This window comes from Anopheles stephensi, chromosome 3, assembly GCF_013141755.1.
Source record: "Anopheles stephensi strain Indian chromosome 3, UCI_ANSTEP_V1.0, whole genome shotgun sequence".
In the NCBI taxonomy this organism is placed as follows: Eukaryota; Metazoa; Arthropoda; class Insecta; order Diptera; family Culicidae; genus Anopheles; species Anopheles stephensi.
Genome location: NC_050203.1, coordinates 30,140,287 through 30,156,868, shown reverse-complemented (window position 1 = coordinate 30,156,868; position 16,582 = coordinate 30,140,287). Strand labels below are relative to the sequence as shown.

Genomic DNA, 16,582 nt, shown 5'->3' with positions numbered 1-16,582 from the left:
TCGACCGGGACGACGCGATCGTGATCGTGTTTCATTGTATGCGTTGGTGCGGTGCTTTTATTTATTATGGCGCATGCATTTAACGCTAGGAGGAATTGCTCATTTCGGAATGAATTGCTGAGTAAATCATAGCTTTTTGTTTAATTGTAAATTTATATCCACAGTAAATATTACACTTTTTACTGATAATTGTTACACTTTTTAACGATTTATAAATTATGAATTTTCAAATATCTCTATGACACTGGTCAGATTGCTCGTAGAGAAATCAGGCCAAGATGATGATTCCAGAGACCGCGTGAGGCCCATTTTCGAGGCTTCTAAACTTACTTCTTAATACACTTTTTTGTGTTACTTTTCGGAGTGTTTTTTTTTAATAAAATTCCACATTTTTTAAATATTCCATTGAATTTGATATCATCATTTTCCTCTTTATTACAGTACACAATACGCATAACGCTAGAAAGCAATAACACAGGATCATGCCTTTGTTAGCCAGAGTAAGTTATGGTTTGTTTTTTTGTTTTTGTTTTGTTTTTCCCCCAATGTACAATGCTGCAGTAGTTATTTGTTTTTATATTAGGACTATACTTGATACTCGTTTCAATATACAGAAAGGCCACAGGTTGTGTTTTGTGTGTGTTGTGCTGTAACTGCTTTTTAATGCTATAAACGTACACACCATCGCTATATGCTAAGCATTTTGCCACCGGGTTGGAGTGTTCGAAAATGGAACAAAAATAGCAACAACAAAAAAGGGAATTAGGTTAGCAATCGAAAAGGGATAAATAAATAAGGAAAGCCAGATATCATGCTGCATAAGCTGCTAGTTTTCTTGATAAGCCTTATAAAGCCACTTATTACACATTACTTAGAGCATTCTAACATGGTTCCATCGTTTACTTTAATGGTTAACTTGGTACAGAGAGAGAGAGAGTAAGAGAGAGAAAGGGGTTTGCTCTAAATTTAATTTTAAAATAAAATCACCCGCATCACATCGTTTGTTAATTCTTCAGAAGCATATAAACACACGTTTCAGTAGCTAAAATCGAAAGAGAAAGCGAGAGAGAGAGAGAGAGAGAGAGAGAGAGAGAGAGAAAATTGAAAAGGGGCGATAGGGAGATAGGGTTTTCCATTGTTTTATTCGTTTTTTTTTTGCGGCTGTTTCTTGTTCTGTTTCGTTTAAGGTTTTTTTTATTTAAAGATTTATTTTATTAGCTTTAACTTTAGGTGTGTTTTTCGCTCGTCTCTGCTCCATTCTAATTCTTCGCACCGTTATATGGGTATAGTATATTGCATATGATGTTATGATGATTGCCGGCCCCTCGTGCCAGCTAAAATCCTTCATGTTGTTAACGAATAAATAATTAAAAAAAAACAAAACAGACGCTAAAGGCGCGCGCGCTATTCTCCCACCAATCTGCGGAAGGCTAACCTTCGGGATATAATTTCGACTCCTTTCCTTCGCCCTTTTCTGTATACTGGCATATCAAATTTACACAGCAATTGATGCTTCCGCTACTTCGTTGATATAGTTTTTCTTCTTCCACGATTCTTTTTAAGAAGCGCTTAGGAAGCGCATAACACGGATAGGTTCGGATAGGGTAAGAACAGGATGTGTTACACGTCGTTTCGGGGGCAAACAAAGAAAAAAAACGTACAAGCGGTAACATTGTGTGGCCATCTAGAAGTACCATAAAACATGACTAAACGCATTTGCCAGTTCCGACGGTCCGTTCTCCCGTAAAATCGCGAACATTAATATAGTAATTTCGGCTGCTTGATTTCTCTCTCTCTCGCCTAACCTAACCTGACGGTTGGCCGCAGCACTGTTACGTGTGTACGTCGGTGTACTGTGTGTAATATTATTTGATAGTTAAAAAGGCATCTTCAGTGAATATAGGCCGTTCTGCTACTACTGCTACTACTCCGCATCCTCATCATTGCTCGTGCTTTTCTTTCCTTTCTTTCCCACATCATGCAACTCACGCTCACACTCATTTCGTCCGCTCAAATATTCCCTCCCATTTTCTCTTTACCTTTTTCTTTCTAACTACACACACACACACACACACACACGCACTCCGCACCATTATCTTACTACGCGCTCTGCAAAGCTTTTTTTTTTGTTTTAAATATGCTTAAATATGTCACCAAGCGTGTGCTCTGTCTGTCTGTCGTCTCTCTCTCGCGCACGAAACATTTCCAATTTCTTCCTCTTCTTCTCGCTGGGGGGGAGAGGAGGAAATTAAGGGGAAAAAAGGGAACAACAAATGGAGTGCTAAAACTCCCCCTTTCCCTGTTTTTCTTTAACGACAAAACAACAATTTCTCCGAATACTTATACTTTGCCATATAAAGTGCCATAAAGGCAACATCGATCTCAACGAGAGAGGAAAGAAAGGACGCAAAACAGGGCAGGATAAATAATTTAAACGATCGATGATCATCATCGTGTCGTGCTGCTGCTGCTGCTCCGGCAGGCAGGACTTCCTTCATGGATGGTCGGCTTCTCTGCTCTCTGCTCGCAGCAGCTGATCCATTCCACACGACGATATCGAGGATGAATGCTGATGATGATCTGATGACGGTGATGGTGATGATGACGGGGTGATGATGGTGAGGATATGGCGGCGCCGCTTTACATCAGCTTCTGCTTGGCGCACTCGGGACAGATGACGTCCTGCTCGTCGGTGATGAAACCGCGCCCAACCAGCGACGTTTTGCACATGGCACAGATGAAGCAATCGTTGTGCCAGTGGCGATCCTCGAACGAGATGAAGCGCGTACCACCAATGCCTGTGCGGAGAGGAGGATGAAGAAAACACACACACACACACAATTAGCGCAAGCGTTTCTTGCTGGCGGGGAACAGCAACCCGACCCCGGGCACTTACCAGTGATGGGCTTGGTACAGGAGGTGCATCTCTTCGCGAACAGCTCACCGAAGCATTCGGCACAGTACGGCTTTTCGTCGCGGCTGGTAAAGCGCTGGCCGGCTAGCGATACCTGGCAGTGCGTACACGTGAAACACTCACGGTGCCACGGTTCGTTCTTGTACGTTACACCGCCGCTAGTGATGATCTGAGTGAGAGGGAGAAACCACAACTGTTAGCTCTCTCTGCCTCTCTTCCTTGGAAGCAATCCTGGGCAACAAAGCCATTCCACCCCGCGACTTACCTTCTTGCATTTGATGCATCGGGTGGCGTACTTCTCCTCGTAGCAGCCGGCACAGTAGATTTCCTGCTCGCGAGGAATAAACGATTTCGTGCCGATCGCGGTTTTGCACACGCAGCAGCAGAAACACTTCTCGTGCCACTGTCTGGTTTTGTACTCCATCTTCTTCGTGCCTGGAATAGAGAGAGCAAAAGTGAACAAAAATTAAATGACGGGTAAATACAATGCTTGTTAACATTCAAATTGAAAGAAAAGTATTTACTAAACACAAGCGGCAACAAGTATAGAGGTACGATGGTTTGAAATTGATTGAACAGATTTTCTTGTACATTCTTATAATGATCAGTTTCTATGGAGTGCAATATTTCGCTTGCTCATTTTCCAACCATTTAATTACAGTGTTTAGTAAGTATTCCATTGCCCAGAAACAACTACGACTAAAAGATGAGATGTCTGGCAAAATAATGTTATAGCTAGTGAGACCTCGTCTTCCAAGGGAGCTTAGACTGCCAAGAGACCTAGTTATCCAGAGCACTACGAATATGAGTCGTTCAATGTACTTCCAAAGACCTCTTCGTCTTACAGAACTTGTCTGTCAAAAGAATACTTAACTAATGTGAGCCTCGTCTTCAAAGGGAACCTCGACTACCAAGAGACTTCATCGTCCACAAGACTTCAAAAATTAAGATACCTTGCCGTTCAAGAGGCATCATCGCCTCAACTACAATATCTCCCAAGAGCCGATATAATTAGAGTGGTCCAAGCGATCACGGCGTCTACTAACCGGGATTTAAATCCCATCCAGATCGCATCCACCCGTACGTAGGGCTGAATACTTTGCTACGGGTAAAATCAAGTCACAGATAGCCAGAAATGGCAGGCCGAGTCCTTTTCCAGGTTGTAGTGCCAAGAAAGAAGATTAAGAGAGAGCTGCAGATTCGAGTGTATATATACCAAAAGAGCTCATAGTTGAACGATCCTCTGAGTCGAATTGAAGGTCTACCGAAGGACCTCGTTTTCCTGGTTTCATCTACTAGGAGATCTCTTAACAAGAGAGCTCTCATCTTTAGAGCTCATCTAAGATAAATCTGGATACCCTATCGAAGGGGCCTATTTGACGCGAGGACATCGTCCTACGAGAGGTCTAGTTAAATAAAAAATAGGAAATAAAAGGATTATTTCCTTCCAGCAAGAAGTCTTGATGTCTACTGGCCTTCAAAGGATTACTTAAGCCACAGACCTTCTTAGGTTTGGTCTCGCCACTGAGCCTGCCACGGGGAAACCGTCCGTATAGGATTTGATTACGGTCCTTGTTGTGGTTTCCATTTTGTCCAGGGGCTCCGTAATTCTTATATTTACAATTATGTTATTTAAATCATGATAATCATCTACAATCATTATTGTAGATCACTAATGCCCACTTTTGATTATTCTTTCTACACTTTCTCACGTGTTAAGGTTGATATCAAAATCGCTTTTCCGGCTTAGCAAACTCTTGATCCCTGGTCGAGATAAGCGAGTATCAACCGGTTGGATAAAGTTTTAGCTATTTCTAACAAAGAACTTCTTCTTTTCCTCTTTAAACTTTATCAACTCTCTTTTTTGCCCGACATTTAATAACTGATTCTAAAAAAAATCAAAGAGGTCTTGTAAGTCATTCTAAAAATTTTGAAAAAATATACTACAAAACACTAAAATAATGGTATAAATTTTAATTACTATTTTTTTAATTCACAAGAAAAAAAATTTATGTTTGTAAAAATTAGCCCCGTGCTTATAATTATTTCCATAACTGTGCAGTAAGATTTCCCGCGTAAAAACAAGCTAACCGATCCAACCATCTATTGCAATTCATTCTAGACCCTGCCTATCCACCTTTAATGCCACACCTGCTCCACGTGAATCAAATAAATGGACACTTCAGAACCATCGCTTGATGCGCAAATACTTCAGCACTGGGCAGAGGCACACATTTGAACGACCACCCTCTGTTGGGGCCTCCAGCCGACGGACGGATCGTTGACAAAGGTCGCACGTGGTGTGTATTCTGCACCCATCCCGAAATGGAGTGTTGTTGATTTCGTCACAAACCAAACATCAATACACCACCTCACTCTGATTATGTCAACAGTGTTGTACGGCGCAGCACGGCTTATCTTGAGCGTGCCGTTGGGGCGCCTCCATTAATCCGCAACGCAAGCAACATTTTTGTTTACCATTTACTCGCCCCAATCAGCGAACGGTACCGGAATGTATGGTCGATCGACCGAATGGTATTCGAAACAGAACCTCCCCAAAATGACCAATTCCTCCGTAAAGGGAATCTTGAGTTGCGTGCCAAGGGTTAATCTACCTCCACAAATTAAATTCCGGGAAGGGATTCGAGGGATGATTCATCGTCATACCGTAAAAGGAGTAAAAAGAAGCGCGCTAGCGCCACTTCCGTTCGCATCATCACGGGCTGGCTGGGAAGGGCCAAATAAATTTTGCCCGAGCGCCACAGCAGGGAACCAATGATCCATTCCGCGGCTGTGTGTTGCTCGTTCGTCCGGGGTTTGATGTTGCCTCGTTGGCATTTTCTTCTCTCACGAAACTCAGCGAGCGCGTGGGCCGTTGGCGAGGGTTATCCGGCACAAACAGCAAGCGCGTGTCCCCCAAGAGGGTGGCACTCATGCCCATATCGGACGGCAGCAGGCAAACGCCGCTGTCTGATCGCTGGGAAAGCGAGAACCAGCGAGCCTTTTACGGTCGAAAGTAAAACCCGGTGGCGTTTTACTAGTAGTCGAGAAGGGGGGGGGGGGGGTGGGGGGATAGTGGGTGGGCGTGTGGGGGCGAAAGCTTGCCAACTTCCTTTCCGGAGACCGGCAGCGGCAGCGACGACGAAGGCCAATCGATGTCAAATGGATGAATAAAGGCAATGTATTGATCTTATCCCAAGGGAGCGAACGAGCGCGACCGTGCAGCACTGTGGATCGTTCCATCATAATTATGTGTCAATAAATTATTCTCCCATTTGACACACTAATCACAAGTTGTGTGTTGATATTTACCCTGCAGGTTAGCAGCGAATAAGGAATGGAAATTTCTTCATTTTGTAACGAACTTTTCGATTGTTTTTGCTAGGCGGTCTGGATCACAATGCACCAGTATGGTAGTTCTGGTGGACAAAACAAAAGCCAAATATTTCCCTCCAATTTTTATGCATAAAGGACGACCTGTCCGGCCGTATTACCTAGATAAGACTCCCTTTTTTAAATATTTTTTTGATATTAAAATATATTCGCTTTTGGATGCACATACATTAATGCAGCAATTCAGTGTAGATGATTAAACTTTTCATAAGAATTGTTTGGAACGAAACCTTCGGCATAACAAGTTTTTTTAGTCTAGCGTCTTCTAATATTTGCAACTGCATTGAAAATAGATTTATTTTCATATTTTCTTCATTTGAAGGTGTTCTTTAACAATCTCTCAACAGTTGTTAGAATACCTTCAGCACACCTTTAGCCAAGAAAGTCGAGCAACTCTAATTTAAAATTAGCTTCTACTATAACATTATCCTTGGGCGTTGGGATCAGTGACCAGCAAAGGGGTAAAATCACTTAAATTTTGCAATTTTTTGTTTTTTTCCTGCCACCCAACAGTGTCGAATGACTCTTTACATTCAGAAGAAACTGAAGAGGAAAAGAACGGGTTGGAAATTTAAACTACCATTGAATCTCAGCTAAGACGTTTGGCCACACTCTCTAGAGGTCGTAGGGGAGTAAGCAGACAGTAGGCAATTCGCATTACATACAACATCGTTTTGTTTGATCTCAACCGATCGGATCAAGCTAAACTAGATTGCTAGCAGCTGTTGAATCTCTTGACGGATCTTGACGGGGTAGCCGAGAATGAACACTTTCCCGCATTCCACTGCAATATATCGAGCCTTAGCTGCATTTTTGGTTCCTTTCTCATCTATCCTCCCGACAAGTGTCCTAACATGAACACTAACCAATTTTGGGTTCCATTTCCCTTCTTCAATTCAAGGTTTCCTAACAAAAATTCAAGGTGTACATTGAAGAACGTCACCGATGCCAACAGTAATAGGCAGATTTTTTGCATAAACCTCAATCGGAGAACCTTACTCAATTATGCTATGATCAAGATGGAGGATCGCCTGATTGTCAAGGCGAAAAAGAGCCGAAACCATGTGAACGATTTAATGTTTACAAAAGTCTTTGTAAAAGTGCCTCCTAAAAAAATGCCCGAAAAAGGTAATTACAATTCCTTAAATGTAAAAATGATGCAAAATCGATTGCATTAAGTTATCTGTAGCGGTTCTACTATTTGTTTTGCCATCGATATTGTCAACACAATCAAAAAAGTAAGTTAAAAAAATATTCAAACCATCCAACTGTCCACACACTATCTCACCGTGCGATCGTACAAACGCCCAGCGCCACTAACTCACTACCTTGCAAGGTTGCTGATTTGGTGTTGTTTCGCTTACAAGCGTTCTGAGCGTTTGTTTTGCGACACGGGGGGGGGAGGGGGGGGGGAAGATTAATTAGCCTCTATTGCATATTCAATCGATCAATCGACCAAGCTAAGGCGACGACCTCATACTCCTCGTCGCCTCAAAGAGCCCGGAAAGAAAAAACACATGTAGGCGAGTTTGTCACCAGTTTAGTGCGTTGATTTATACGTGCGTCCCCCATCCATCAAAAGCAACCACCATCCGATAGAGGATTTGTTTTATCTCCGTCCGTCCGGGAGAGGATGTTTAACAAGATACTTTGTGATGGCTTTGTGGCTTGCCATCCAATCAATCCCGAACAAACAACAAGTTGAATCAAGTTGTTAAACCCGACGTCGCCAGTCGTTAATTTTTGTTTCTGCACATTTTTTCCCCGGATTGTGGAAGGATGTTGGGTGCTATTCCGTTTGGCGAGCGAGTGTGTATGTTTATTTAAAAATAAAGAGGCAATAAATTATAATGTTATAGCACGCCGGTCGAAGAGCTCGAAACGATCGTAGCCGAAAACGTGTAGGATGTTTCACAGTCATATGGACAATTCTTTTCTCTACCACAAGAAATATGCCACGGAAGAAATTCAAAAAACCCGGCACAAAATGCCATTACTCTTATGGCCGATCGGCCGTATCCCCAAGCATAATGTTTCCCTTTTCTGTAAACAGTTAAACTACACCTGGAAAATGGGGAGGGGCGATAAACAATTGCCTAACCTCTCCTAGACCCGACCCGGGAGCTACATTTCTAGCCAAAGCAGCCAGCACGAGGAACAGCGAGTTGTAAATATTAATTGATAGCTGCAAAACTGCGTCACACTTCCTTGTTTCTGGCGTGTGTGGGCACCGAAAAAAAAAAAAATAGCATCGTCTCCATTCCGGTCTGGTTTTGTGATAAATGTGCATCCATTAGCAGCGAGACCCTGATACTGCTGTCGGGCATGTGGGAGATCTCCAGCAGCAATCTGCGATCAGTTGTATAGCGCATTCCATTCTAATGAGCGATCCGGTCCTGACATTGTGTGAGTGTGCGCCGCCGCCTTCCAAAACATACAATCGTAACGATTATGTGAATCCATTCCATTCGGGCCAAACGGGCCCACTTGATCGAAAGGCATCGACATGCGATCGTAGCGATCGGAGAAACAAATTATGGAACAAAACTATAGCCGGGGGAGCTATAAACATGTCTGGTCACAAATTGGCTCATTTGTGCATTCAATGTGCCAAAAGGTGATCATTTTTGGTTACTTTATTGGCCATCAATCTGATCACCACGCAAATTACATAATTAAGATGAAAGCATGGAGGAAGATGATTCTCTGCCGTTTAGAGTCTTTGGAAACATGAGAAGAGAGCTTCTGAAGTAGCTAGTAGGGGCGTAAATTATTTCGTTAACGGTTTTACTAAAATGGCATGCATCTATAAAATGCACAAATAAATGAGATGAGTATAATGCCTCGTATTAATAATAGGGATCTCAAATATCAACGTATTGTGTTCACTAGCTGACAATTTGATTTGCAAATCAAATCAAATTATGGAAAACGTTAAGAATAAAAATATATTAATTGGTAAAAAAGGCTATGAATAATGGTAATGTTTTGACTTAGTAAAAACGTGCAGAAAAGATTAATTTTGAATTTCAATTTACAGTACGTCACATAATAATAGGAGCACCTCTTAGTTTTTTTAAGTTCATATTCTGGAGCTATATTTGGAGTCGTTTGCACTGGTTTTCATAAATTTCAATATTTTTTCATTTTATTTTCTCCTAATTCTTGAAAACAGATTGTGAATTTATTTAATTTTATTTTTGGTATTACGGCTTGACGCCCTATTGTCTAAACCGCATTGTGAATGTAATTTATATAAATTGCGCCTATTTTTATTTTTGGAATGGCTCCTTACAAGGCGGCATAAGAATAAAAAACAGATCTTTGACATAAGATGGAAAGTTTATATAATTATGGTAACATGATCAATTCACATAAAGCTGTATGTCAGAGTCAGGTGGATTTCAAGTATTTCATTTTTTTGCAACTTTCAAAAGGGACGAATGAGACGCCTAAAGCCTCCATAGTAAATAAAAAAATGTGGTTCTGAAGAAATCATATAATATTTTGTCTTTTTATGAGTCATAAAATATTCAGAGTATTATATTTTTTAATTTGTTAAGAACAAACTGGCCTTTTTCCTAGCTATATCCATTTGGCACGTTTTTGAAAAAATCTCAAGTATTTTAAAACTATTTGCATCTGTGAAAAATTATTAAATTCGACAACCATTATTAAATATGTGTAATTGTGTGTCACCCGGTGACAGATCAAGATCAAGTTTAAGGTGGATCAAGAAAAGTTGGAGGGCTCTGACACGTCAAATCTACCAACGACTGGGATAAAATCAGAGGCCAAGTTGAGATACGAGGTCCCTTATAGAGTTTGAGGCACTCTAAATTATAGAGGCGCTCAGGACCTAACAACCTGTATACAGGAAGATTCTCCTTAGGGCTCCTTGAAAGCTCGGGGCCTCAGGCATCTACTTAGTTTATTTTGATACTACGATTCGTTCTCGGTGTAAATATTATTTAAAAAGTTATTTAAAAACATTTAAAACAAATAAAGTTTTTTATAAGTAGTTTTATGGTAGTACAACAAGCAAAAATGATGCCCTCAATAACTAAGTAAAGACATTTTTTGTGGTATGATTCTACAATTGAAAACCAAGTATTTCTATAGCTATGACACACACTGTATTTTAAATTTCAACGAATGTGTACCCATTTTGCACAAAGACCTATTATTAGACCATGTTTGACAAATAATAATACCAATTTGACTGTATTTTTAAAACCACACAGTGTTTACTGAAGGAAGTTTTCGATAGGAATAAAATTTGTGATTGGAATAGAATATTTGATATTGATCAACATGGCTCAAGTCCGCTTAAATACATGCTAAAAATATCAGCACTGCTATTTGCTTGTTTGCTAATTTAATGGAGTGCTGCAGCCCAAAATAAATGACAGCTTTTAATGTCAACTGGGCCAAAATCAATAGCCCGTCGGTCCAGAAATCATGATGCATGGTTTGCAGATATTTAGCTTTGTTTGCACGGTCATTCCGTTCCTCTTTGGCAAATTCTCGTATGCATCGCCAATTTGGAAGCAAACAAAAAGTCCCCCAAAAATGTAGTTGGTGAATGTATCCTACCCCGCGATGAAGCAATTATTGGATTGTAGCTAGACTACCTCCCGTTGGGTTACAACGTTCGCTATAAATCTCCATGTTTTGCTGGTTTACCAACACCGCGCAAACGATGACCCCGGAACGGCTCCCACGTGCGAAAGCTTCTGGCACTGGCTACAAATTTTGTCGATCGCCACTCGTTTATCGAGCCATCTACGCGCGGCCCACACTCACCAGGAGGACATTGAAAGTGCGTTTTGGAACCACTGTTGGCTACTAAAAAGTGAACCGCACACGCAATTTTAACCTGTCGAAAATCGAACTCACCTCGATTCCGAGCTCCGTAAGGTGTGTTTCATTTTTGCACCCCGACCAAACAAACTGAAACCAAACAGACAACCAAACGAACTCCTGCGCAGTGCAGTGGACCGTTTCACCCGCAGGCCAAGACAGTGAAGGAATTTTGCATAAATTTAGCGAATGCCGCGTCTGCGGGAGACGCGAGACATCATTTAAAAAAAAACCCGGCGAATGATTTATACTTTTGTCCAACGAGAGAGAAGGAAAAGAATAGCCGAGGTGTAGGGGGAGGATACGGTACTTGACCCTGGGTGATTGAGTGCAGAAGAAGTGCACTCGTGATCGCAATGTGGCGCAGAAGACGAAGGAAAAGATCAACAACAGTGAGCGGGATGTGGATGAGATCATAGTAATTGCAGAAACCGAACCGAAGAGGCTTCCTTAAACACCTTCGGGAGTGTTCGGCACAAGTCTCAACGGCACATTCCTCAGTTGTCTAGACATGAAGTCCATAGACTCTTTAATATTGTAAGTTCATGAGATATGCGGGAGTCAAGTCGGGCGTAGATTATGAGATCCGTGGATACTACGGTTTAGACTTGAACATATGTAAAATTCAATCTCCACTATCCTGATGGTTCCTTAACGGATCCTCATAAGTCGAGGACTAACTCTACTCAATTTGTAGTTCATTCCTCAACTTCCTCACAAAACAGTAATAAAGAAAGCCCACCAACACCTTCCAGCCTCACAAACTCACACGACGCCAAGGCTAAAAAAAGCCAATAACACACCAATAAACGTTCCATTTGCATTCACGATCACCCCACTTTAATACCCCACAAACACTACTCAATGCAAATAGCTTCGAATCGAACCATTTCCATTTCTTCCTGGCATCAATAAACCGCCTGGCGCTACTTATGCCACTTGGGGAGAAGAAACTAAAGAGCCATAAAGGGAAAATCAATCCAGTCTTGAACGAAGGCGCGGGCCGTAAGAAAGAAGACGTAGTGGCCACCTTCCCCATACAATGTCTCGATGGCTTTAATGGCGACATTAACCCTGTCTATCGATCAAACGGCAAGCCCTTGGGGCCGGCACCAGCATCGGACCGACTTTTTCCAAACCCCGGTGGTGCGTGCCTCCTTGCGCTTTTTCACGAACACCAACCAACTAACCATTGCGCTTCGAGTGACAAACACGCGGCGAGCTTTGGCGGCAATTATCGCGCGCCCGTTAATTGGACCTAAATGGACACGGTGAACAGCGCTAACTCGGCACCATGATGAGCCTGTTTACCTCTGACCGTAGATGGAAGTAGATGGCAACGGAAGCGGAACACACACACAAACACACGAGCCGAGGTGATAATCGGTTAGAGTTAGATACTTCAATTCGAAACTCATTCATTGCCCGTAGCCACTTAGACTCCCCCCCGCCCTGGTTGATGTTTTCATTAAGGAGGAGGCTGTACCTGGCGTCGTATCGCGACAGTCACCAACGCGGCAGTCCATCCCGAGATGGCAGCGGAATTTTTCCTGCTCCTTAGCGGCCGTTGCCCCGGGGAGGAACATACTCAGGATGGCTATATCCTCATTGTTATCCTTCGCACGCTTAATCCGTTCGCCGCCGATCGTTTTCGTCTTGAGCCGGAGCCGATTGTCAAAGTCGGACGATAGGATATCCGTGGCCATCGTTGTCTGGTTTGTGTTGAGGAAGATGCTGCTTCGCTGTCAGGAGCCTCACTTTACACGCACTGACACTGGATAGAATTTTTTTTGTTGTTGAGCTCCAAGAATTCACCAAGAATCGACACAAGCAACTTGAATAACTTCTTCTTCAGTTAAACGCCAAAATCACTGCGTCCGCAGCAAAACGATCAATATAACGCTTCTCAGGGCTTTCTGGTTGCGCACCGCAACACAACACACACACTTCACCACGCAAACGCACGCACAGAAAACAACAAAACCGTCCGATCGACTTACGACTCGCTTGTCTCACCGGGTGCGTGTGCACTGGTCAAACGTTCATTCATAACTGAGCTCCAGCCTCGAACCGGCACCGGGGTAGTAGTACTTATGGCGTGTGCGAGCAGTCCGTCCCTCCTTTGCGAGTTGCGTGAGTGGGGTGGTTCTAGCCGCCGTAGAAGGAGTCGCGGAAGAAGGGGGAGAGAAGTCGATTGGAGGTTGGAAGCGATTCCTTCCATGGGTTTCTTTTGTCTTGTCGCGCTCCATGAACACAACGGCGACCCAACGTTAAAGTCTCGCCGACTCGGCTGTCGTCATCTGGAGGAAGGGATGATGGTTTGACGGGGGTTTGTGCAAAAGGTTCTACCCTTGCGCCTTTCTTTTGCGAGGCCGAGGTTTAATCAATCTTTTAGCTGCGGCGCTCGTGGCATTGAGTCACAATTTTACAAATTTATTTCGAGTAGCATCGCGGATGGGCACAACTGCTGAAGTCGTAATTCTGCATTTGATGACTCCCTGATGTGATCACCATCTAGCCACAATCGAATGGTAAAACGTATGTAGAAAAACAAAGACTTCGCGTTCCTTAGTGAACTTCAAGCTTCAAGAACCAGCGAAAAGCGAGTCAAGCTTCTTGGGGGAAATTGATTCTGACATGCAAACATTCCGCGTCGGTCGGTCCTTACAGCAGCAAAAAAGGCTCGCGTGTCCCAATGCTTTCTCGCCTGCTAATAATGTGAAAACAATTTCGGTGCCGGTGCCGATGGGAAACACTTTGTTTTCGCTTACGGTAGGTCTTGTGTTGTTGTTGAACCACGCTCAGCTCCCCTGAATTTGAATTCGAAACGTCATTTGTGCTTCCCGCCCTTAGTGAAGCGTAGAAAGTTAGCTCAACTCCTCCTCAGTAAAAATGGGTGGCACACGCATGCATTTGCATGCTCTACGGTTCCGTTTCAGTGTGCTTATCGTCACCGACCGCAGACCCGACAGATAACGTGAGAATCTGAGGGGTCCAAGTGGTCGTCGTGGTCGTCGTCGTGGCTTCAAAGTGACATATAAAGGTGTGGGAAGAAGGAAGTAACATTTAATTTACAAAAAAGAGGGAAGAAAAGCCACACAAAACCCACAGCGACGTGCAGTCGCGCTCAAAGTTAACCACTTCCACCAGGGGTCTATGCGAGCGTGTCTATGCGGATTAGCATTGGTGTCTGGCACGTAGGCAAAGATAATAAAAACGGGCCAGTGTGGGTTCGGCTAGTTGAAGGATTCTACCGACGACAGAAAAAGCACATCAGCAGGGTGTGAGCGCAGAAAAAAAAAAGGGAGTAAACCCTTTTCTTCAAGAAAACTGGGTTAAGCTCATCCCGTGTGCGTTGTGGTCAATTGTTAACCTGACCTGAAAATGATGACTCCATAAAAGAGCGGATCATCAGCAGCTTCGTTAGAACGAAAGCTCCTTGAAATTGCAATTTATCAAACCCAGATGTCCAATTGTCCCCCGGGGGTGGGTTCGGTAAGCGACAATTCTGACCAGCAAAAACCCAGAAGTTTCAACTGTCGATGAAAGACAAGCTTAAGGGAGAGCTCACATACAGCGACTTTGGTGGGCCCACACGCTTTTGTCCGCGGTGGATAGATTCGTAGGAATTACGATTTCGGGTTTCGGTTCGCATAAGACCTTTGTTCCTGACCTTAACCCTTCCTACTAAACTCCCCGAGCAGTGGAACCGCTTGCCATGGTAAGAAGGTATAATTCTGTCAGCATTGTGCCCCTACCTACACACGAGTTTTAATGTAGCCACCAAAAAGGGCAAAGGCTTTTTAAAAGGGCCGTTGTGTGAAACGATCCTCGCACGAATGGCAGCTAAACGAACGACGATCCTACCTACCTACATTGTGATGGATCAGTTCACACATAATTCAAACTCAAATTAGTGGAAATTGTGGACCATTGTGGACGACAAATCATCGTGGCGGAAAAGAAACTTCGCAAAGGAAACAAACAAACAGCTTGAAATTTTATTAAGAAGTAACAAACTAATGAATCCATAGCGACGGTGATCGCGATCGTTAAATAATAATTAAACTTGTTAAAAAAAATGATCAATTTCCGGCCATGTTTTTTTTTTTTTTTGATGACCGTTAAACAAAATTCAAACTGCTAAAAGAGCGGGGGTTTAATTAATTGCTTTATCTGGTCTATCTAATATTTGTTTCTCACCTTCCTCTTCTTCAGTGTAGGCAAAAAATAAATAGAAGGGGAAAAAATCTAGTTAGAATTCGAGTAGTTTGATAAATCAATACAGGAAAACTTAATCTCTTTTTGCTTTCCTGAACGACCACAAGTAAATAATTAATTGCAAACTCACTTTGGTCAAGGTTTGGAGAGCAAGTCGATAGTTCAATATACATTGATTAGGACGGGATAGAGGAAATAATCAGACATCTCATTCTTCGCTTCTTCCGCGAGCTTGCATCCCTCACTGATGAAGTGGCGCAAACGCATCCGATGCATTTGCGATGCAAATGTGCGCTCCACAACCCACCTTGCATCTTGCGCAAAGAGGAAGGTTCAAGTTGCAGTCAACCCAACCCAATCAATCTTCTCATCTCACACTGTCGGGGCTTAGAGATGTAGAAGACCTCTACTCCAACGGGGTTATTGCGCTCACGTCTGACAGGCCACATTGTGGTGATGGATGGCCGGTGGTGGTAGACGATGCGTGATGCGTTTGTATCAGTTTCAAACGCTTCATATCGTGAATCGCGGGTGTGACGTGTAGAGCAAAAACCCCTCAGCCAACCACGGCTAATCGGCGAAGCAGGGCGTGACGTGTGGAATGAGCAGTGAATCCATTTTCTCTCTCTCTTGAGATGCTAATTCTTGGCCGATGATTCATTGTACCACGCGAACTGGCCGCTTCCGCTTTTCTCTGTCGTGTACAGGAGGGATGGGATGGGATGCGTGACAAACACGCGTGTCTCTAACATCCTCCGCACGAGGCCACGGGGAGTTCGTCATCAGTCACAGCATAAAACAAACATTCCCCCCCATACAAAGCCATCAGTGAGGGTGGAGCTGATTGCTACTACCATCCACCTACGCACTTGGCGCAAGGTGTACTCCCCAGCTAGTTCTCCCAGCTGGTGCTGCCCAGAGCAATGACAAATCGAACTCCGATCCGAACACGAACGGACGAAAACACCACACACGGCGTTCACACCGACTTTGGTCCACATAAGATCTGGAGCTGGAGATGGACTCCCACGCGCCACTCATGGCATGACCCGCGACTGTCATGAGAAGAGACCACTCGAAAACTGCCGCTTATGGGGCGTTCGTTCGAGAGCGTATCAAGCTTTACGGTATTGAAAGTGCCCATAGATGTCGCATTCTGGAGCGCGATGATCGTATTCGCGAAACCCATTA

General features: G+C 43.3%; 1 protein-coding gene across 13 annotated transcripts in view; it reads right to left on the bottom strand.

Moving 5' to 3' along the window:
- Nucleotides 1-405: 405 nt before the first annotated feature.
- LOC118509435 (four and a half LIM domains protein 2) overlaps nucleotides 406-16,582 on the bottom strand; it is a 107,397-nt gene continuing 91,220 nt past the window's right edge. For 12 of the 13 annotated variants that reach the window (XM_036050036.1, XM_036050028.1, XM_036050035.1 and 9 more), the window contains 3 exons: nucleotides 3,180-3,349; nucleotides 2,897-3,083; nucleotides 406-2,798 (listed from right to left, as the gene is read on the bottom strand). In XM_036050036.1, the coding sequence (XP_035905929.1) occupies nucleotides 2,641-2,798; nucleotides 2,897-3,083; nucleotides 3,180-3,349 (515 nt within the window). In that variant the 3' untranslated portion in view covers nucleotides 406-2,640. Of the gene's footprint in view, nucleotides 2,799-2,896; nucleotides 3,084-3,179; nucleotides 3,350-12,656; nucleotides 13,233-16,582 lie in introns of those variants that run through there. The other variant, XM_036050044.1, reaches the window with a different exon arrangement.